General features: G+C 42.0%; 1 protein-coding gene across 1 annotated transcript in view; it reads right to left on the bottom strand.

Annotated features, from left to right (window-relative positions):
- b3glcta (beta 3-glucosyltransferase a) overlaps nt 1-23381 on the bottom strand; it is a 63888-nt gene that overhangs the window by 35037 nt on the left and 5470 nt on the right. The window contains exons 2-3 of the mRNA XM_079513567.1: nt 22684-22727; nt 10276-10315 (exon numbers count right to left, since the gene is read on the bottom strand). Coding sequence (XP_079369693.1) covers nt 10276-10315; nt 22684-22727 — 84 coding nt within the window. The remainder of the gene's footprint in view (nt 1-10275; nt 10316-22683; nt 22728-23381) is intronic.

The raw sequence follows: 23381 nt of genomic DNA, 5'->3' as shown, positions 1-23381 counted from the left end.
TAAATGTCCTGCTGCTGAATCTGCTGAATGTGCTTGGGAGAGAACGTATACGTGAGTGTGCATTTTGTCTGACATAAAGCAGTGTGTTTTCAAGTCCCAGGTGAGGTTCAAGCCTCCTGATCCTGCAAAGTGCAGCAATAATAATAACAAGCGCTTCTGACCAGCGGAAGAATCAGATAAGCGGTTTGCCAATCCCTCATTGTGTAGATAATGCATACCCTCTGTCAAAGCAAAGGAGAGCGAGTGGTAAAAAAAGAAACTAATTAAGACTGAATTCACTGGCCTCGGATCCCATTAATGGGTTTCGATTAATCATCAGACGATGGAAAGAGAGGAAACGGAGGAATCCTGTTACAGTCTGTGTTCTCTCATCTCCATCATTCCTGTGCCCTATCTCCTTTCCAGTCACAATCACTTTTGTACATTGCATCACCACTCAGGGCTGGCCCTCCCATTGAAAGAATGAAATCAATACATCTATTGAATTATAGAGCAAAGAATTGAAACAGCACCTCTGGTGCCAAAACTGCTGCAAAGCACCTTTCAATGACAAATGGAGATTAGCCCCATGACGTCTCTTGGCTGAGACGCCTCTAAGCAGAGTGAAAGAAATGAAAGGTGGCTTTGGGGAGATAATCCCAGAGGCCTGGTTCTGGTCAACCCGGCAATACATGATTTATTTTGCTGGCCTGTTGTCTGATCATGGAGCTACAAAGCATGAGCCTAGTGTTCGTTTATCTCCTCTCACACATTCAGTATTCCACCGGAGCCGCTCCATAGATAAAAAAGACTGCATCAGCCTTGAAATATATTGGATAAAATGAGACACTGGAGAATTTTTGTCTCTCTCTGTTCTGATGTTTTCTCAGCGCATGAAGCCATTTAGCTAAGCGGCAGATGTTTGGGCTCCCATGTAGAAATCATGGGTTTGAATCTATGTGGTTACATGTCTCTAACTCTAGAGAGAAGGGAAGGAACCAATATGAAAGGTTAGAGGAACATGCTTGTGGCTGAAAGGTTCCCGGTTCGATTCCCCAGACCAGCAGAATAAATCTTGTTGAAGTGCCCTTGAGCAATTGGCACTAAACCCCCAACTGCTCCAGCGGAGATGCTCAGAATCCAACTCAGTAGACTGTGGGGTAGTTCCCATATGATTGTGAAGCAGGGCGTTGCTGAAAAAAGAGCATTCGTGCTCAGCAAATCTACCCTCGATAAATACAATTTAAAAAGCAAGCAGTACAGTAATGCATGCAATAGATATTCCACATGGATGTGGTACCTGCATTTGTGTGAGTGAATGAGTTGGCCTGGCCCTGCAGTGCCGTCACCTAATTGACACAAACCAATGATGACAGTTCCTTAAAGCAGGGTTGCAGACGGCAGAGCGGCAGAAAGGCCCACTGACCTATGGGCACACCTGCAGCTCCGTCATCTCCATTAGTGTCGCCAGAGCAGGTGTGTGGATTCGCTATTCGCTACGGTCACAGAATTTTTCATTTCAGCCTGGGGAATTTATATCCCAGCGCTATTTAGATAAACAGACATACTGTATATATAGTAACACAAGTGGGGTGAAAATAATTGAAATAAAAAAAGGTTACAGCTCCCTGGGTGAGAGGCAGGTTGAGTCTGGTGGAGAATTCTGAGGCACATTACATGATACAGGCAACATATTCAGATGTTCAAAAATCTGCAGCTCTAAATTGAATACCTGAGTGGGTTTTCTAAACCTCTTCTTATTCATGTGTACTTCTTATTTAACATTACTAATCTATATAGTAGCATGAGCATCACGTTCTTGCTTTGTTCAAAACATTTCTCCTCAGTATGTACTTTTATATTTTTGTTGTGCTATTTACTTGATCATTTGTTTTTATACCTTTTTGTTTTCTTGTTTTTAATATTAATACATTCTAAATCTAATTGTATGTAATGTAAATGGGGGCGGCTGTGGCTCAGGAGGTAGAGCAGGTCGTCCAATGATCCATGGGTCGGCGATTCGAATCCCGGCTCCTCCTGTCCACATGTCGAAGTGTCCTTGGGCAAGACACTGAACCCTACATTGCCTCCAATGAGTCGGTCGGTGTGAGCTTGCCACCATTGGTGTGTGAATGTGGGAAGTGAGGACGCTGGCGTCGACTGTTCGCCGCTTCACCTCCCAATGTATGAATGAATGAACCATTGTAAGGGCTTTGAGTAGGCACGTAGTGCATAGAAAAGCGCCATAATAATGCAATTCATTATTAGATGGTGAGGTTCTCACAAAAGCCCCTCTAGGGTTTCTTACCAGCACAACAACTATGGGTCATCTTTCCATTGGAAAGAATTAGTATGTGGAGATATGCTCTGTGCAAATCAAATTAAACCAAATGAGTGTGTGCCTCATATACTGAGGTGTGCAGAGCCGAATGGCACCAAACACATCTGACGAATATCTGATCTGAGAAAGAGGCAGAAATTCTCGTACTGTTCGGGAGATTGTATTCATTGGCTTCCCTGATTGGCCAACCGAAACCGTCGACTTCATGGATTGGCAGACTGTCATGTCACGTTTGTGCTACTAATGCTGCGTTCACATGGGCAGATGCAAAGCTACAGTCTACCATGCATTTTCAATAGAAGTCAGCGACATGAAGATACAAAGCTACAGTCTACCATGCATTTTCAATAGAAGTCAGCGACATGAAGATACAAAGATACACCCGACGTTTGTAGCTGCTGCAAAAGCTACAAAAAAATCACACCCGTGTGAAGTGAGGGGCGCTAATATATTACAGTCTAACTCATGTTGATTAGGTGATGTAATGGTGATATAAAACAAACCAACACGAACATTAAACGCCATTAACAATAAAGTGACAATATGACGTAATGAGTTACATTATGACGTAAATTTTCCCTTCATTGTCAATGGCGTTTACAAAACAAACATTGAACTAAAGACAAACATTAAACCTGTGTATAGGAGGGGCTAGTGCCCCTCAAAAATACAAAGCTAGCTTCGCATCTTAGCATCTGCCAGTGTGAATGCAGCATATGCCAGTAAAAGCCCCTGATTGGCTAACCCCAAAGCTGAACTGGATGGACAAGCTTTGCATAACATTTGTGCCACATAGCAGTATAAATGGCCTGTTCTGACATCATTCTGACGTCTGCATAGACTCCATATTTGGGCATGCATCACAAAGAACTCCATACATAGGCATAAAAGGGAGAGAGACATAATAACTGGGTGGGGCATCCATTTCCAACTTGCATCGTTCCAAGTAGGCCACTGTAGAGGCTCCAACGCATAATATCTGGGTGGGGCATGCATTTCCAACTTGCATCGTTCCAAGTAGGCCAGTGCCCAACGGGCACCGCTGTAGAGGCCCCACGGGCACTGCTCTAGTTTGATTAAAAAAAAAACGATAATAATGTGCAACTCCACAAGAGGCACCCCGAAATTGTTGGGGGGGACAATGAAAGCTTGAGCTTTTCATCAGGAAGAGACGGCAGCATTACAGTAAATGGCCCATTTCCATTGGCAACGGACCTGCATCCTCGTCTCGCAGCTGATTGCGTTGGTGTAAAACCTGTGACGCTTCGATGACTCAATTTCAACGGGCCCCTGCAGACAAGCTGGCCTACAATCATCCGTTCCATAAAAATCCACTCCATCTCTCCCATCCCCATCCAAACAATGTATCTGAGAGGTGGAGAGAATTGGGATGCAGTGTCCTGAAAAACTAACCATGACCGTCACACCAGACAGCGGCAGAATTCAATAACTGAATGTGCAGAAATGAAGTGATATTCCATCTGAAAGCACAAGTTGAATGTAACCAACTTTTAGGGCTGTAAAGATTTTTATAGTGAAATGGGAATTATGTATATTCTCTGTAGGCAATCTCCTGTGGTACAGCAAGTGGAAATATTTCCTATCAGCTTCCTTTTCATAAGAATACACTGTAAAATCCTTTCATCCGTTCATTTAGCTCTGAGAGTAGGAATTTGACCTTTAAGGGTACACAGAGTTAAACTGACACTCAGGATTTTACAGTGTACAGCATTTTAATTACCCTCATGAGGATCAATAGAAGCATGGTGTGTTTAACTTGCAGCTCATTGATGGAAAGGTTCAGAATCATAAATGAATCTCAGTAATATGACAAAAAGAACTAGCAGAGGAACAGAACAGATATAGGGAGCGTAGCGAGGAGGTAAATGAAGAGGAGAGAGTCAGAGAGATGTACTCAGAATGGAGAATGAGAATACAAGAAAGAGAGACTCAGGGGCGAGGGCACAAGAGAGCCAAAGGAAGACAGAGAATGGGGGAGGTAGAGAAGGCCATCAGAGAGATGGCTCTCAAGTAAAAATTACCTCATCACAATTCTATCCAAGTAAGCGCACACACACACACACACACACACACACACACACACACACACACACACACACACACACACACACACACACACACACACACACACACACACACACACACACACACACACACACACACACACACACACACACACACACACACACACACACACACACACACACACACACACACACACCAAATTCAATACCTGAAGTTCAGAAAGAATGTCTGCAATAGTTTAATGACACTCATTATAGAGGCTGGAGTTCATGACTCCGTGGACAACTCTGGTTAAGACTAATGAGAGTTGAAGGCAGCCTTAAACCCCTGCTTTGCATCAATAATTCAGGGCCCAGAGGTAATCAAGTTTTAACAGATTCCAAATGCTTACTCCCATTGCTTGACTACAAATGCATGCCCCTGCAAAGCATGTGGACTCATTAGCATGATCCTTAGCGCTCGCAGGATACCAGCACCAAAACAATGCTCTACTGTCTTGCGTTCCAACTTGACACATCTGCAATAATTAATTAATGGAACTATATAATAATATCCTGTCACTCTTTATTTCCAAAATATGTTTTGAAAGATGTCAGTGATTCCTTACTTTGATTAGCAAATATATTTATAAATTGTTTTTCAGCTTTTATATCAAATTATGAAACTATGTTCATTGATCTGTTTTGACATTTGATTTTGGATCTAAATGGGATAGGCAAAATTAGGCAAAAAAGCTTTAATTAGCTTCAGCCTACACCTTTTCAGACCATTTTTAAAGTGCCTTATTGATGTACTGTTGTTTGTCTAAAAAGGACCAAAAAAGGACCTACAAACAAAATAGTTCCAAGTCAGCTTCAGGTGAGGAAAACGAGTTCCATAATATATGAGATTGAGAACATGCATTCTGTTGTGGACGGTTACATGCTTGTTGTGTTGTCACAAATGTGGCAGGGACGGCACTAAAGTGGTTCTCCTCCTACCTAACCTACCAGGTTTCTTGGAAAGGTTTGCTGTCATCCCCCCAACCCTCCTAACTGTCTGGGACTAAACTAAATCTCTTGGCACTGTCATCTCTACTCACAATCTATTTTATCACTGCTATGCCGATGCCACTCAACCGTTTCTATCCATCTCCCCTCTGCTACTCAGGTGGAAGAGCACATCACTGCATGCCTGGCTGACATCTCCCAGTGGATGTCTTCTAACCACCTCAAGCTGAACCCAGACAAGACTGAGCTTCTCTTCTTCCCAGATAAGTCCTGCCCCATGTGGGGGCTAATTATTTCCATAGACAACGCATTGGTAACCTCTGTCCCAACAGCCAGGAACCTTGGTGTTGTCCTGGACAGTCACCTCTCGTTCAAAGCACGCATTACAGCCGTCACTCGATCCTGTAGTTTTATACTCTATATCTATAACATCCGACAAATTAGACCCTTGCTTCCTCACCCAGGAGTCAGCCCAGCAGTCATGTCAAAACTTGACTATTGTAACTCCCTCCTTACTGGCCTACCGGCATGCGCACTTAAGCCTCTCCAATTAATCCAAAATGACACAGCTCGCTTGGTCGCTTGGTCATGCAACTTCCGCTTTCATCATGACCAGACGTGTTTTTCTTCGCTCTGGCCTGTCAACTGACTCAAAGACACAGATTTTTACCAATTTTCTCTTTTTCCTCCTATGGTGTACGGATTCCACAACAAAAACACCAACAGAAAGCATCCTGGGCATGGCATTGGAGCAATTCACTCATTGCTAGCCCAAAGAAACAGACTCCAGCTTAGTAAAAACGTAAGAAGATCTTTCTGTCTTATAATATTACAACTCGCTGGCGAAATCCAGCCTAACCCTGGCCCCGTGATGACACGACTTCAGGCAAGGAAGGCTACTCCTAGTGTCAGTCAGCTAATTACCCAACCTACAAGAGTGTGTGATTCTACTCAAACTGTCATTGATCTCATTCTGACCTCAGACAAAATCTCAAAGAAAGGTGTTATTGTATACAGGCTTAGTGATAATTTTATGATTTTCTGTACACGCAAAAAACAAAACAGTCATATCTAGGGACCTCAAAACTTACTCTAGCGAGGCCTTTAACCTTGAACTGAAGAATCTGGATTGGTCCGATGAGCTCAGGAGCTCACTAGTCGAAGAAGCATGGCTTGGCTTCAAAACCAAATTTACATCAGTACCAAACAACATGGCTCCTTTGAGAACCATCAGGGACAAAACCCGCTCGGAACCATGGATGAATTTGGACATAATGACTGCAATGAAAGCCAGAGACAAAAAATGCTCTAAACTTCTTAAATGCAAGTCCAAGCTAGCCAAGCGCATCGACAGTGATCTCTAAACCCAACTGGGCATCCTAAAAACCCAACGAAACAAGCTAAGAAACATTGTAACTTCCATGACCAAATCCGCAAAAAAGTAACTTTATCAATGATGAAGCCGAGGAAAGCAAAAACAATCTTCGGGAACTCTGGAAGCTACTAAACAACCAACTAGGCTGCGGTCAGAAACTAAAAACCAAGTTTACAAACAAACATAAAGCTTGATGTAGCCAACTACTTAAACATCTTCTTTACAAACATTGCAACAACGCTGGTTAACAAACTGACCTCCCAATCTGGGCGTTTTGGTGTAGAGCACAAGTGACATCAAAGCCTTCTACAAAAACCTAGGTGTTTGTAAAGATGATTTTAAACTGGCAATGGTAACAATTGAGGAGGTACTTAAAAAACTGAGTGCCCTTCAACCCCACAAGGCCATTGGCCATGACAATATTCCCTCCAAATTTCTCAGAGACTCAGCCATCTCTATAGCCTCAATCATCACCCACATGATAATAAACCTCTCCATCAAACAGGGACAGGTCCCCCAAGATTTCAAACTGGCCCCCCTGCACAAAAAAGGGAGCAAATTAGAACCCGGCAACTACCGCCCTATTTCTATTCTAAGCTCCATCTCGAAAGTGATGGAAAAAATAGTCTATGAACAGGTTGAAAAGTATCTTGCCACAAAAAAATATAATGTACGAATTCCAATCTGGCTTCAGAACATCCCACTCCACTGACACATGCCTCCTCTATTTGAGTGACCACATTAAACACAAGGTGGATGCTGGAAAAAGGCTTTTGACCTCCAAAAGGCTTTTGACACTGTGAACCACTCCATACTGGTTAACAAGCTAAAAGCAAATGGTTTTAATAGCACATAAGATGCAATCCTAACTGGAGGGGAGAGAACAGATGGTGGAGGTGAACGGAACACTGCCCCCCCCTCCCAGTAAGCTGTGGCGGTCCACAAGGAAGCATACTAGGGCCTTTACTGTTCCTAATATATGTAAACGACATGACATCAGCTTATGACTGCAACTTGTTCCTGTTCCTGATGACTCAGCACTGCATCTACTGTACAACAAAGTCTCGCCAATTGGACTAATTCATGTCATCGTGTCAAGGTAACTACACAACAAAGTGTTCTTGTTGACGGGAAAAAAAACTGCACTTTAAGACAATAGGACAATATTGTCACACTAGTCAGTGTCATCGCTACCTGTGCTAATTAGGCAGGTTTGTTTGAACATAACTTGATGCCAACCTATTGTTCCACCTCCCTTTCCCCTATTTTTAGTATTGTTAAACATATAGGAAATAAAAAAACATTTTAAGTGCAAAGCAAGAACTTGTCCGAGTCTGATGACATTCACACCGTGACAGTTCTATTGATTTAATGCCAGGAATAAAGCCAGTGTAATGTAATGCCTTTCATTTTGTTAGAGAAGGTGACGATATCTCATTTTACAATCATGCTCTTCAGTGGCAATTTACATTACAGATTTTGTCGCCTGGGTGAAGCGAGCTTGATCCTAATTAAGGCGGCCTCATCTAAATGCTTATCTTTGAAAAGCAGGGATTGGCAAGCAGCCCAGCTTTCCAGGATTTGGGTTTTTTCCTATATATTTTACAGCATGTAACTAAGAAGACCATCTAACCTAACTACAGTAGTGTTCTTTTTATATTCCAAGGTTTTAGTATTAATCTCATTTCCATAAACAATTATGAATAACCTCGGATTTACATTTAATGCCATCATTATCTATTGGTTTTATTTTTCAGTTGTGTTAGTAATATAATATCATATCAAGAGTGTTTCAAATAATAATTAGATCTCAGTACAGATAAAGTCTATGGGGATAATTCTATATCCACAAACCTAAGTGTAATTCCTGATCAGAGTATTGGACGTGATAAGCCCTGATGTGTCTGCTCTGCTCCTACACAGTATGTAGCTCCAACGAAGGCAATTATCTTAAAAAAACACAAATTAATTTCCTGGGAAACTATCCAACTATAAATGCGCCATGTCTCTCTCTATCTCTGTCTGTCTGTCTGTCTGTGCGGTTGTAATGCAGGTAACTTGAGAACCGTTTGCTCCACCGACTTCAAATTTGACACACGCGTTGTGTTAAATATATAGCACAATATATTTAACACATATTGAGCAATATGACCCCTTATCCCTAAACTAATTTGCCATTTTTTACTATTTTGAAAAATCTTTTTTAAATAGTTCAAATGTCGTTCAAGTGTCGATGTAGATCGGCTAGTATTTTTAAAAGGTTTTTGAAAATAGTCAAAAATGGTAAATAAGTTTAGGGATAAGGGGGTGGCGCAAGATGGAGCTCATTGTGTGAAATGCTTTGCAGAGCCCTTGGGAGAGGTTTATACCAATTATTGGAGAAAGGGCCCTGGGGATTTTTTCAAAGCACTTTTTTTTTGTATCTCATTTTAAAAATGTCCGATATCAACATGAACTAAATAGTGGGTGTTTAGCTTTATTTTCATTCAAAAGAACTGCTGCTGAAGGGTGACATCTGTACAATATACCAAGAAACTGTCCTATCTAAAGCCATTTCTCTCCTCTGTGGGTTCAGCAATTGATCTGAAGTTGTACATGCCATTTTGCACTTTTCCCAAATTCAAGCAGTACAGTACAGTACAGTACAGTACAGTACAGTACAGTACAGTACAGTACAGTACAGTACAGTACAGTACAGTACAGTACAGTACAACAAAGTACAGTACAGCACAGTACTACGAAGTACAGTACAGTACTACGAACAGCACAGTACCACGAAGAACAGCACAGAACAGTACTACGAAGTACAGTACAGTACAGTACAGTACAGTACTACGAAGAACAGTACAGCACTACAAAGTACAGTACAGTACAGTACAGTACAGTACAGTACAGTACAGTACAGTACAGTACAGTAACAAACTTTTGTAGGGGGTGCTATTGAGCCATGATAGCCACTTGAAAAAAAAAAAACGTTTAATTTGTGCAAAGAGCAATCTTTGCCTTTTCAATAGGGCTTCGCACAACTGTGCACAGTGCTCGGGCCCTAATAATTATTATTATCATAATTTAGGATAACACTACTTTTACAATGCTAAAGGCTCTTCTCAGTAAGCTTAATGTATGCCGATCATATGATTATATATCATAATCATATAAGTATATATTGGGCTTAACAGAATTGAAATTCTGCAACAATTGTTTGAGCCATATAGTCAAACGTCTAAATATATACCATAATGATGCTTGATGAATGAACATGCTGGTAGGCATGTTTGATGTTTACAAACTTGTTCATAACAAAGGATAGTCATGCCATGATGTAGAGCTTTTATTTCTCTCCACAAGCAGACTCATTTGCTCTAGTGCATGTGAATATTAAACATGGTACTGTAATAGATAGCAAAAATGACACCCACATAAATTAATGTTTGCATTAAAATAAATGATATCTAAGGGCTGAGCTTAATGTCAATCAATCATAAGCAATGTGTTTATGTCAAACCTTACTCTACATTAACAAATTAACACAAAAATAGACTTACCCAGTTGACTGTCATAGATGGCATGCATATCGTCTTGATTCTGAAAAGCCAGACAGAATGATTCTGTATCAATTAAAGTAACAAAAGAAGTATCAGACATGTTCACACTCACAGAATGGCCTACCCTACATATTCGCTACATCCACCTCTTGGTATTAAAAGCTGGCGTGCAAATGGTTTGAAATGGATTTGGATGAGACATCATAAAATAGAAAATCTAGGCCCATTTTGTCACTCATTTAGTCTTTTGTGGGACTAAACCCCACTGGGTTATTTGGAAAAAAGAACGATTAATACTCCATTTCATTAGCCGGTCCTAATTGTGTGGGTTTTGTGCCCGCAGCATTTAAGCTCTGAGCACTCGGCTCAATTAAAGCACTGAGCACAGTTCCACCTCCACAGCTGTCGCCGTCAGTGCAGGCAGCAGACCATAGAGGGATGAGTAAATCAATCACAACTTTGAAGCATTGTCTTTTCACCTCAATCTTACAGAGGAAGTCTCTCAGTCTTTGGAAAGAGGGAAAGCATGCCAGTTCCTACAGTTTCCAGAACTCCACACAACTGCAGAGTATTAATAGATAATGACAAACTGAAACATGTTTTGATTTATGACTTTCTCTAGACTAACAACCATTCCACACCAAAGCTTCAGAGAGCTTTAGAGATAAGTTAACTAAGCCATACATTCAAACTGAGTCAGGTTTGGGACACGAGTATTTCCAACAGCATCACAGGACATTAATAATAATAATAATAATAATAAAACTTTATTTGTATAGCACCTTTCATGACATGAAATGCAGCTCAAAGTGCTTTACAGAGCAATGGAGAAAAAAAAGAAAGAAAAGCAAGGCATAAACATAATAAAAAAAAAAAAAGAGCAGTAATGCAATACAGTGAGGACATGAATAACAACAAAATTAAAAGATCAATTAAAAGCGAGTCTTGAGCTGCGCTTTAAAAATGTCTACAGAGGCTGCCTGTCGAAGGTACAGTGGGAGTTTGTTCCACGCCGTCGGCCCGTAGAAGCAAAACGCTGCTTCCCCGTATTTTTTAATTGCCATTTTTTTAGGCAAAGCGAGCAGGCCCGCAGTGGAAGAAGACCTTAGGGGGCGGTTTGGGACATATTTAGGCCATAGGGATTGGTGGTGGTCATCAAATTGATCAATCTACAGTACACTAGTAACACTACAGTATCTAACTATAAGGTCAGCCAATATGAAGAAAAAAAAACCACATCAATTCTGCCAATTTCTATTAGGAGAAAGGGAGGCACTGGAGCAACTCAGACAGTTTAAGCCCTTATTTTAATATCGGTGCAAGTAAAAAAGCGACAACATTTCGATGTTTCAGTTACATCTTCGTCAGTACCTGACGAAGATGTAACTGAAACATCGAAAGGTTTTTACTTGCACCCTGATATAAAAATAAGGGCTTAAACTGTCTGAGTTGCTCCAGTGCCTCCCTTTCTCCAGTAACCTGTCCTGCCTCTGAGATGCACCAGACTGGCCTGCCATAGGCTAGAGGCGCAGTTCTCCCTTCTGCTTAATGTTTTATTAGGTTCCGATCATGGTACTCCATCTCATTATGAGATGTCACTAAAGACGGCTGTTTCTTACATGGACGCTAGCGCTGGCTAGCGACAAGGCTAAAATAAGGTAAATAATATGTTTTTAAACTCTGGATTAAGGCTAATTGATCACATCTCGGGATCTCGTCACTGGCTACCTGTGCAATATTAAATTAATCTCGGGATCTTGGTCTTGGCTACAAAGGAGTTAAAGGACCACTTTTCAACATATCTTCATATAATTGGTCTTCACTAACAAATCTCCGTCTGTGTCTCATAGGAGGGCTGTGGGCAGTTCAGAAACCCGTCCACCAGTGACATCATCGTTAGGAAGATTTTTCTTTTTTTAACAAGATTATTATTATTTTTTTAGATTTGTATTATCGGGAGAAACATGGCTTCCATTATCGCATTTCAACTTTTCAGGAATAGAAAGCCTGCAGTTTCTATTAGCTTGGATTCCCCATCGATGATGTTACTGGAGGATGGGTTTCTGAACTGCCCACAGCCCTCCCATGAGACAGACATTTTAGTGAGGACCAATTATATGAAGGTAGGTTGAAAAGTGGTGAAGTAGTCCTTTGTCAGGGTCAACATGGTCACTGAGTACTACTCAGAGACATGGACCCTCACAGTACAACAGGAAAAAGCCCTGGATGGAGTCTACACAAGAATGCTACGAATGGCACTAGGTGTCACATGGACGGACCGCATCAGAAATGTGGACCTCTATGGGGACCTACCACGCATCACGGACAAAGTCAGAGAGAGAAGGATGAGGCTGGCAGGGCACTGTGTCAGGCACCCAGAACTTGAGGCAAGTAAATTGACCCTATGGGAGCCAACCCAGGGCAAAGCCAGGAGGGGAAAGAAGCGTACCACCTATATAGACGTGCTGCGGCGCGACAGCTTGGCTAACAACACTGCAGAGCTCAAGAACCTGATGTTGGATAGGAATTTGTGGAGGGCAGCGATCCAGGAATCCCAAGTTCGTGTTGGCTAGACCTCACTCTCGCAGCAACTAATTACTATTAAACCCACTGTAATTGGACAGAGCATGAGAGAGCATACATTTGTTAATTCCTTTTCATAATCAATTCCTTTGAAAGTTTGAAACCACACTTTTCATCATGAAACCAATCATTGCACCAAAAGGCAAATACCATGTCAGCTGTTTGGACACTATAATGCAAAGGGTTAATTTAACAGAATATTTAGTGACAACAGAATGCATTAATTTACTACCAAACTACAGTATACTGAGGTGATCGGTAGATACTAAGTTTAGCCATTTATCTACAGATAAAGACAGCAACTGTGACAGGAAGAGAGGCAGGAACAGGATCGGATCAGCAGTCTTCAGGAGATCACAGCAGTCCTTCACACTGTCAAAATTTGCTGTCCAACAGAATGAATCAAGGTGGCTGGTGGCTAATGTGATGTACTGAATGGGTTTGAAGCCGTAGCCAATTAAACAGATTTTCAGGGCTCTCATACTCACTTTGGCCATCTGTATTGCTAGCATAGAATTCACACGTATGCATGCACACACACACACACACACACACACACACACACACACACACACACGCACACGCACGCGCACGCGCACACACACGCGCACACGCACACGCACACGCACACGCTTGACAAGGCGTTAGTCTATAAATCTTTTCTCTGTAAATTATTTTTACAGTACTCAGAACAAGTTGGGCATCATTTTCACCATTAGTGAGAGATGAATTGTTCCCGTCTCCTTTTGCCCTACATACACCTCTGTACCAACGTAGTGCTTCCATGCAGGGCTCTCCCTAATCCCATTTGACAGCAAGCTGTCAGCCATTTGCAGTGAGGTCTAGTACAAACCCACTGGTGTTAAAAAATAAATTACACCGGGTGCAGCCTCTATTCTGTCCATATTGAGCTTTAGTCTTACTCTCCTCATTGAATGATTTAGATCTGAGCAGGAAAGAGATACTGCACTAATGATATACACACTACACACACACAGACAGGGAGACAGACAGCTCATCTTAATACGTTTGACAGCTCCCTCGTGGAACATGGCAACATGGCCTGCACCATGGTGAGTTCTTTGATTGTGTGTACTGTACAGCACACTCATCAGTAACAATGCTGAGTCTATATAATGATTGGTATGCAAGTGAGGACACCTGTGGGGACAACAATTAGACCCCTGCCTTTGACTTGTAAGTTATAAAGATGGCTTGCTGCCCTATGCTACATCTTTCACTCCATGAAGCCCCTGATGCTCTAGTATTGATATCAGTGACCACATCATCATGTCACGGTACCTTTCCTTTCAGTAAGGGCATTCATTATTAGCCTGGGTTCCAGCCTGCTTCGCTGCATTCCGAGATTTGTTTCAGTAAGTAATCACTACCGGTAGTTTGATTCAGTAGTCCACTCCACTGTAAGGTTCAGTAAAAACTGATGGCTGTGGCCCAGGCGGTGGCGTAACCGTCTGGGCACCCGACTGGTAATCCAGTCGCAGTGTGCCGCGGGTTCGACTCCCGAGCCCGACACGGCCTTTACTGCATGTCTTCCCCCATCTCTCTCCCGTTTCCTGTCAGCCTACTGTCTGTCCCTTCAAAAACCAATAAAAAGGCGTAAGCCGCAAAAAAATATCTTAAAAAAATATATAAAAATGATGGCTGTGTGGGATGAGTTTAGTTGAATGCCTCGCACGCAAAGTTCGCAAACTCCAAATCGTATTGTACTTTTGTGCACACCGTCACAGGACATACAGTAACTTAAATTGTCGTTTTGTGCAAACATACTGGCGGACACAGATATTTCACATGTTGATTATTGCAAACAACACGCCAAGGATATCACTTCTTTCTACTGCAACCAACTAACACTTATTTTTTTTTGTAAATATTTTTTTTTATCCCACAATTTTTGTAACCCATTTTTCACCCCTGTGTCAATTAACTAATGCGATCCTGGGCTCTACACACCCTCAGCCAACCTAGTCCCCATATATGGGGAGAGCAACGGACTTGAACTCATGCTTCCTTCATGCCTGAGTGTCCAAGTTGCTCCTTTACACCTGACCTGTTTCTGGCGATACCTGTCTACTGCATATTAAGGTGAATAGAGAACTCCAAGCCTCTACCATTTAACCCACCATTCCCTGAAGTAATTTGGAGCCAAGCATATTCATACAATAACTAATGCTGATAACTTAACATGCACTGTGAGGCCCGGTTATAGGCCTAACCCAGATTTAAAGAAATATTTTGGGAAACATTTTACTGGTTTGACATATAACAATAATTCCTATTCATATAACTAAGAAAACATATTGCATTAGACTTGCACTTACAGTATCTCCTCACTATTGCCCTGCATGACCATAGCCTGCTCCTGCATGATTTCTCACAGGGCCCATTGTAGCTGCTATTACAGCCTGAGGTCAGAGTCGTCAGACTGAGGTATCAGCCTGGGGAAGTTCTTCCCTAGCGGTTATTTCATTGTCCTAAACTGGTGTCCTTCCATCGAAGGCTTTCAGCACCAGTGTGACAGTTAAATGGTAAATGAACTGCATTTATAGCCTTCTGCTTTGTCTAGTCTTAGTAGACCACTCAAATGCGCTTTCTGTTTTATTATTGTATGGGTCTGTTAATCTGTTTTATTGTTCTCTGGCTGCCTATTTTCATATGCTGCAGACTCTGTGCAGAGTGCTGTTGTGGATTGGTTTATTGCTTCCAGGGCCGATTGACCAATCAGAGGCAAGATGCATCTACTTAAGAGCCGTCAACACCCGTGGCACCCTGCAGCGCTTGTCTGGTTGCCCATAATCTCGTCATGTTCTGTTATTCACTATTATAACATTCACTCTTGTTGTGTGAGTTAGGTTAGGTTTATGTTCCATGTTAGAATTAGTTTGAAACAGTTTCTGCTGCAATTTAATGTTGTGTTGGTTAGGTAAGGTAGGAGATGTAAAATCAAGAATAGGCTTAGGTTATAATTTGTAAAAGTGGAATCCTCAATAAAAAAAGCCTCCTTCACATTCACCCAAGCCACAAAAGCAGAACACATTGTGTTACTGTGCACGCATATAGACACACAGCCAAGAGGAGCTAGGGATCGAACCGTCATGCTCCCAGACGGCTCTACCTCCTGCGCCACTAATGGCCCAGTTCTTCCCCAGAAAAAACACATAGCAGGAATAGGATACATTAATCGTATATGCTGAACCAATGTACCACTGACACTTTTTAAAAAAGGTCAGACACAAACAGGCTACTGCTTCACAAACAAACACAGGCTAGTCTGTCAGTCTCCAGGCATACCCGCCTCGCCTCTCTCTGCCTCATGGCAAACTTTCACCCTACCTCTGCTTAGCTTACTGCAGTTAATTCCAAATCACACAATAGGACTTTACACAAATTTTGCAGGACCTAATTGGTGCAGGTAAGAGGCAGTCCTTAACCCTAGCTGTCACACTTTCAGATTATGCTGACCATGCATGATAGGGCTAACTGCCCCGAAATCTGCTGCGTCAATGCACTCAGCCCCGGCCGGCCCTGATCTAAAAAAAAATACAAAACACTCAGGAGTCAGGAGGGCCAAGTCGGCTCTGAAATTGGGCTAATAGTATGTCTCTGGCTTAAGTCAGCAGTACGTCTCCAACTCTCCATATCTTACGGTTTTCTTATTATTCAGCTCAGTCGCAGGTTATTTTGTAAAATGTAGTATGAAAATATGTACGGCCACCATTGAGAAATATTAAAATCATATGCCCCAAATTATTAAACAGCTATGGTAGCGTTGAAAGAATCTGCAAGGAAAATGTCTTATTTGTTCAGTTTGTGAAAGGTAGATAAATGCAAAACGTTTGCCATTGAACTGCTCCAAGTTTTTCATGTAAGGACAGTTTCCCTCATTAAAAGTTTCAAATGTCTGATCTATGTAGTAATGCTTATGGAATATTCATATGCACATCCAAACCCTAAGTAGGCCAGGTGCTGGATAACTATAACATCTGTGAGTTTGACATACTACACTGATGAAGACAGAATGTTAGCATAACGATGAAGACATTGATGAAGAATCTTTGCCGCGGCGACTTGGTAAACTGGCGAGTTCTCCGGTATTCCATTATACCTCCCGGCTCCCGGTTTTGGGGGGAAATGGAATGCAGGGCTTTTCAGAGTAAAATCTGCTTCATCTGCTGGGCCTTTATTTTGAAACATTCCGGGGCATAAAAATAATTAACTATGTTGTCTGAACTATGTAGTCGTGTGAAAAAAGAACCTCTTAAGACTGTGTCCATTGACATGTGGAAAGACATGCCTTCTAGTAAAGACATTTCTGAAGGACATCAGAAAGTGATTTTGCTTTAGAAATCCATCTACAACACATCTACATCATTAGAAACCTCTGAACCTTTTCAGTGCAAAGTGAGAGTGAGTGCAGGTGTTTCGCCTCTCTTTTAGATTCAATACTGGAAGAGTGTGCGTGCGTGCGTGCGTGCGTGCCTAACAGCATTTTTCTCTGATATGTGGAAGATGAAAAAGTGTCAATAGAAGGTATGAACCCCCCATTGAGATGACAGAAACAGCTGACAGGGGAAAGTAATTTCTCATTACAGTAACACTAAGCACCTCTGTCAAGAGCTTTACTGTCAAAGTTCTCTCACACCAATAAGTAGAGCAACCACAAACGTTAATTATTGATGGAATACCAGCTACCAGCTAAAGGACCATCCGCTACTTGAGCACCAGGGATTTATATTGCAGAGCAAAAAAACCTTTTGATCTGGAACCCATTGAAACGTTGATCCATCTATTTAAAAAAGACAGAGCTTCACTTGGGTTGTTCAGGTAATAAAGACCTTAATTAAGGCAACTAGAAAATGGATGAGAAGCATACAAACTTAGGCCCAGGCCACACCACTCTGGATCTTTTGCAAAACGGATATTTTCGTCCTCCGTTTTAGAAAAAATCCCTGGCCATACGACAGAGATATCTATGTCCACACCCAAACGCAGAAACGCATTGAACACTGGATAAAATCACTGCAGTAGCAGGTTTCAATTGTAGGCTATATTATATTTGATTTTATATTTACACTTATGAGGTGCCAATCATATTTTTAATGAAGGAATAAGTACCGCATTTTAAAAGCCACCTAAATTGTGAGTGGAAGTATATGTTTCTTTCATTGTCTGTCAGCATGTCACACTATGTCTGTGCGTAAATCTCCAGATCCCGACTCTCGACTTTTCTCTCCATATAATTTAAAAATGATAGACACTTTACCATTGCTCTGGCGACCTGGCAAGTCCTGCACAGAAATTAATAGCAGAGTCAGACCTATAGAAGTGTCCACAACCAGTTGTGAGCTTGTAGAGTGGCTATATTTTAGGCTAATACAAGTTCACACGCACATTGTCAGCATGTAGGCACAGTGACATGCAGTCAATGGTGCGCCCTAAACATGAGAGAGATGTGCCATAATGCGCACGCACGATGCGATCCCATTCACACCTCTCTCTCTCTCTCTCTGCACCCTCTCTCTCTCTCTCTCCTCGCATGACCATGATGCAAAATACAGCACGATATAGTTTCACATGCGGCTATGCACACACCACGCATAGACTTGTTGGTGTAGGCTACTGCGCAATGGCATTTGGCCTGGGTCCTTATTGGTAGGTTAATATCCACAGTTTATCTGTAGCGGTCCGCAATGAACCTATTGGCTTCGCACTCAATACAAATGAAACTATTTGAATAAAGGTTGTACACATCAGTGAAATTAACCTCTGGGAAAATCCCTAATTGAGAGTGTAGACCTAGCAAGCGCACCACAGCTCATATAGGCTGCATGGCTATACGGGCTTGGGCACTACCCTACCATCTCTCTATATCATTTGATGAAGGCATATTAAAAACATGACTTGTACACCCAATGAAAATATAAACTTCACGGAATATATATACCACTTCGAATTATAACAATCGGTTGAAGATTATCTGAATATAGCACGAGTAAAATCTCAACCTCTTTGCGCAACGGGCCATTGCGCTGAGGACTGGGCTGGCAGTGTTTTTTTTACCTATACTTGTGAGGACCTCTGCTTGACAAGCTGCATGTGGGCGGTGGCGGTGACATCATCGTTTCAGAAAAACTCCGTTTCGCATGACTACACCGCTCCACTGATCCGGATATTTTCGAAAATCTTCACTTATTTATCCGTTTAAAAAAACCTCCGTTTGAGTGGCCGAAAACGCCGTTTGCGTGTGGCTGAAAGGCCCAAACGCACAGAGAAATGTGCGTTTTGCAAAAGACCCATATACGTGTGGCCTGGGCCCTAGCCTCGCAGTGGCCAGACGCAGTGTGACCGCGTGCAGCATCCCCATCCACTTCCTTTGATTGATTGATTGATTGATTGATTGAATACTTTATTAGTCATAAATGTAAATAGTACAGAGTACAGTCAAACACTTAATCTGAAATGATATCACTGAAAGAAAGTCCTTGTTTCCATTCAGGTCCTGGGTATTCAATTGAAAAATAACAGAAAATTTCAAATCATTCAAAAAATAATAAAAGCATGTACAGGTTGGGGACAAAAGGAAGGGGTTCATAAAGAGGTGGGTGGTAATCACTTGACTATGGGAGGAGCGGTCATTTCCTCTCCCTTTGGCCTGCTGAAAGGTCTGTTTTAAAGGACGCCAGTGATTTGCATTTTTTGAGGAATGGGGTCAGGGCATTCCACGCTTGGGTGGCAGTACTGTAGAAGGAGAATCTATGTTTGTTTTAAAAGTGAGTGGTACCAGATCGTTGTTCTTGCCCCCTAGTAGTTAGTCAGGTATGCGGGTACTGAGGGCATAGAGGGTAAAGCTGCATTTACAATTTTAAATGTCAATCCCAATTTCAATTGCTTCACTCTGTCTTCTACCCGGAGCCAACCTATACTATCAAAATAGGTTGCAAAAAGATGGGTCATGGGCCCCAGGCCGGGAAGTAGTCGAATTAGTTTGTTTTGGGAGGTTTGGAGCTTCTGCCAAGGAATCTTGTTCTTTGATTTACTTTTTTGATCACCTTTGTTGCCATGCTTTCACCTGTCAGCTTGTTGTCAAGAATACAGCCCAAATATGGGCTGGAGATTACCATGTAATCAACTTTCACCTTGAAATCATTTACATCGACGTTGCTGAGGGAATGTTTGGATCCGAAAAGAATAGATTATGTTTTACAAAGGTGTAGTGAGAGTTTATTATCGATAAGCCAAGTACGGATTTAAGTTCGGAACTGAGAGCCTCCTCAACTTGCATCAAGTTCTCGCCCGAGAACAATTTGCAGTTACAGGCAGCATCCATGTCGTTAAGCAGAAACAGTAACCGGCCAAGAATGCTTCCTTGGGGCACCCCACAGTTCACTGGGAGGGATGAGGACATGGCTGATGTCAACCACTACCTCAAGGTATTATTATTATTATTACCTCAAGGTAGGATTTCATCCAACTACTTTCTATGGGGGAAACGGGGCAGAGCATCCCATCCCATTGCAGCATGCTGTTGTAGGCACAGCAGCACATGAAGCGTTGGTTCAACTTCCTTTGCAGTCATTTTGGCTTGTGCAGTAGTTTTCTAGCAGTGAGCAAACAGTCGTTAACACAAGTCAAACAAACTACACACACCGGAAACCAGTGCTCTGCAAGGCAACACAGGAAATGGATCCGTCATCGTTCCTTCGTTGTCTTATCATCCCATGTGTGAGTCCGCCCCAAGAGTCCAAGTCTTAGTCCATTCTGCTTAAGGGAATGTCTCACATTTTCTTGCCAATTTTCAATAGTCTCTAATCTTGAACCATGAACTACGTACTAGCCTACCTTTAACAACCTGCCTGACTCTCAAAGGATGCATATCCTTTGAAAGTTCCCTCCCTCAGGTCCCTCTGCCAATCTAAAACCAGGGAAACTGGAAGACAAAGTGGCATCCCTATTCTGGGCATGTCATTAGTCTCTCAAGTCAGACACAACTCTTCCACAACCTTTGAATGGCATTGACTATATTCACACAGTGGCCATTTTGCTCTCACGTCATATTTGCAGGTTGGGAAGGAATGCCACCCAAACCAAACCCAAACCCAAGCCCTCGTACGTACAAGGTTTCTTTGACTATGCATGCACCTCTTGGTACCACAGCACCTCAAAGGCCCTTAAAACAAGGCTCCAGACCTCCCAAAACAAACTGGTCAGGCTCCTACTTTGCCTCACCCCCCTCACCCCTGCCCACTTTGACAGGCTGGAATGGCTTAGGGTCGACGACAGAGTACAGCATCTTGCAATGGGTCTGGTCCACAAGATTCGATACACCACCAAGATACCCATGTACCTGTCTAAATACTTCCTTAATGTTAACGAAGTCCACACCCACAACACCAGAGGGAGTGCAACAAACCATGTACAACCCAGATTAGGCACAAACAAGGGACTAAATTATTTTCGCTCCTATGACACCAAAACGTGGAACGCCCTACCAACAGTCATTAAGACATGTGAATCCCTTGACTCCTGACTCCTTCAAAACCGCTCTCAAAGGGCACCTACGGTCGGCTGCAATTTTCCCCTCACTGTATATGTCTCTTTTCCCTTTTTACCTCATGAATTCCTGTTCTGTTCTTTGACTATAGTAGTGTCTATCTGTACGTCTCTAAATGTTTTGATGAATTGAACATGGTGGACCCTCTTGTAAACAAGTGTAATGCTTAATTGGGTCGTCCACACAGTTAACAGTCTTTGTATTGAGTTTGTGCTTGAAATGTACTGTAATTCTGCAAACTGTTAATAAATATTTCAATCAATCAATCAAAAAACCAGGCGGCATTTCATTAACATAATGAAATGGGTGAGCCAACACACACACAAGGACAGGAAAACATCAGTGAATGGACTCATTTGAAACGCAGCGAGGCAATGAGCTGCAGAGGACAGAGGGGGATGGAGAGAGCTGGTCAACTGTTCATTTGTGGTGCCCCAAAGACCCTCTGGGGTTAGGGGATAGGATATGATAGGATAGAAAGTCAAAAACTTTCTATCCTATCATATCAAAGGCAACAAACATTTGCCTGTATCTCTTTCCCTGTTCTATGTCTCTTCTATTCTTTCTTCCTATTCCCCCCCCCCCCCCCCCCCCCCCCCCCCCGATCGAGGCAGATGGCCGCCCACCCTAGAGTCGGGTTCTGCCTGCCGTTTCTTCCTAAAGGGGAGTTTTTCGTTACCATTGTCGCAATATTGCTTGCTCTGGGTGGATCTTTGTTGGTTTGTAAAGTGTCTTGAGACAACTTGTTTGATTTGACACTTTAATCAAATTGAATTGATTATAACATTATATGTTTCAAAAATCACACCCATGTAAAGTGAGGGCCGCTCTTATCATACATCATCTCATTCTGGCCAATCACTTTTGTCTTCACTTTTGTCTTCAATGTTTGTGTTTACACACTTTTGTCTTCAATGTTTGTTTACACAGACCCTCAAAGCTGGACCTCTAAAACAGCCAATCTACAAAGTTACAAAGGCTGCAGTGTGAGCTAGCATAAAAATGAGCTTACACATTCACTAGAAATATAGGAAAATAGCAGGTAAAAAGAAGAAACGCCCACACACTGGAATGTGACCTGCTCCCAGTAAGTTTGTTAATTTTCTAATTGCTTTAATACAAATTAATCTATTTCTAATTTATAATCTTTATTTGGGAGATCATATTTATTCCTTTCATATTTATTCCTTTTTCATAAAAAGAATCCTCCACATTTACTGTATTCCACAATTCCACCAAATATCACACATTCTTACCTGTGAGCCTTGTCCTGTGTTGACATTGCCTATGTTGATGTGAACTGTAGAAAGAAAATAGGGCAGAAGAAAACATGTTATTTTAGTCAATGATACAAATATAGCTATATGGCTCTATAGAGAGAGGTGAAATACATACAGCCTTAGGGCTAGTTCAGTCATGCTTGTCCTAAATAGGGCCATTGCAAGGAGAGGGGGGGAAAAAAACAACCTTTCATTGTATCAAATTTATTTTATTTTAGGAAAAGGATGTACAAAATGCCTCAAGCGCCACATTCCTATCATATATTAGCATATTTGTAATTGGAGCCTAGAGAGCCTCTATCCAATTATATTGCTATTGAAAATCTTCACACAAGGATTCCCAGGGTTTAAAATCAATACCTCAAAATGGCAGCGTTTAAAGAAAAGGGGGGCGGGGGGGGGGAGTCGCAGTTAGGCGACTCAACAGTGACACCTATAGGCCACTGTAATCAAGCGGACATGGAAACATACATAGGGAGGGACCCATTGCTGTTCCTTGGAGTTGGCTAGCACCACGCAAAAAACTGTAATCTGTACTGTACTGGTACTGCACGGGTACTGTACTACTCACACTGTACTGTGCTGTACTGTACTACTCGTACTGTACTGTATTCCTCATACTGTACTGTACTACTCATACTGTATTGTACTAGACTATACTATACTACAATATC

Source organism: Electrona antarctica (assembly GCF_951216825.1).
Source record: "Electrona antarctica genome assembly, chromosome: 11".
In the NCBI taxonomy this organism is placed as follows: domain Eukaryota; kingdom Metazoa; phylum Chordata; class Actinopteri; order Myctophiformes; family Myctophidae; genus Electrona; species Electrona antarctica.
Note: the sequence above shows the minus strand (reverse complement) of the source record. Positions and strands in the feature narration are given on the sequence as shown.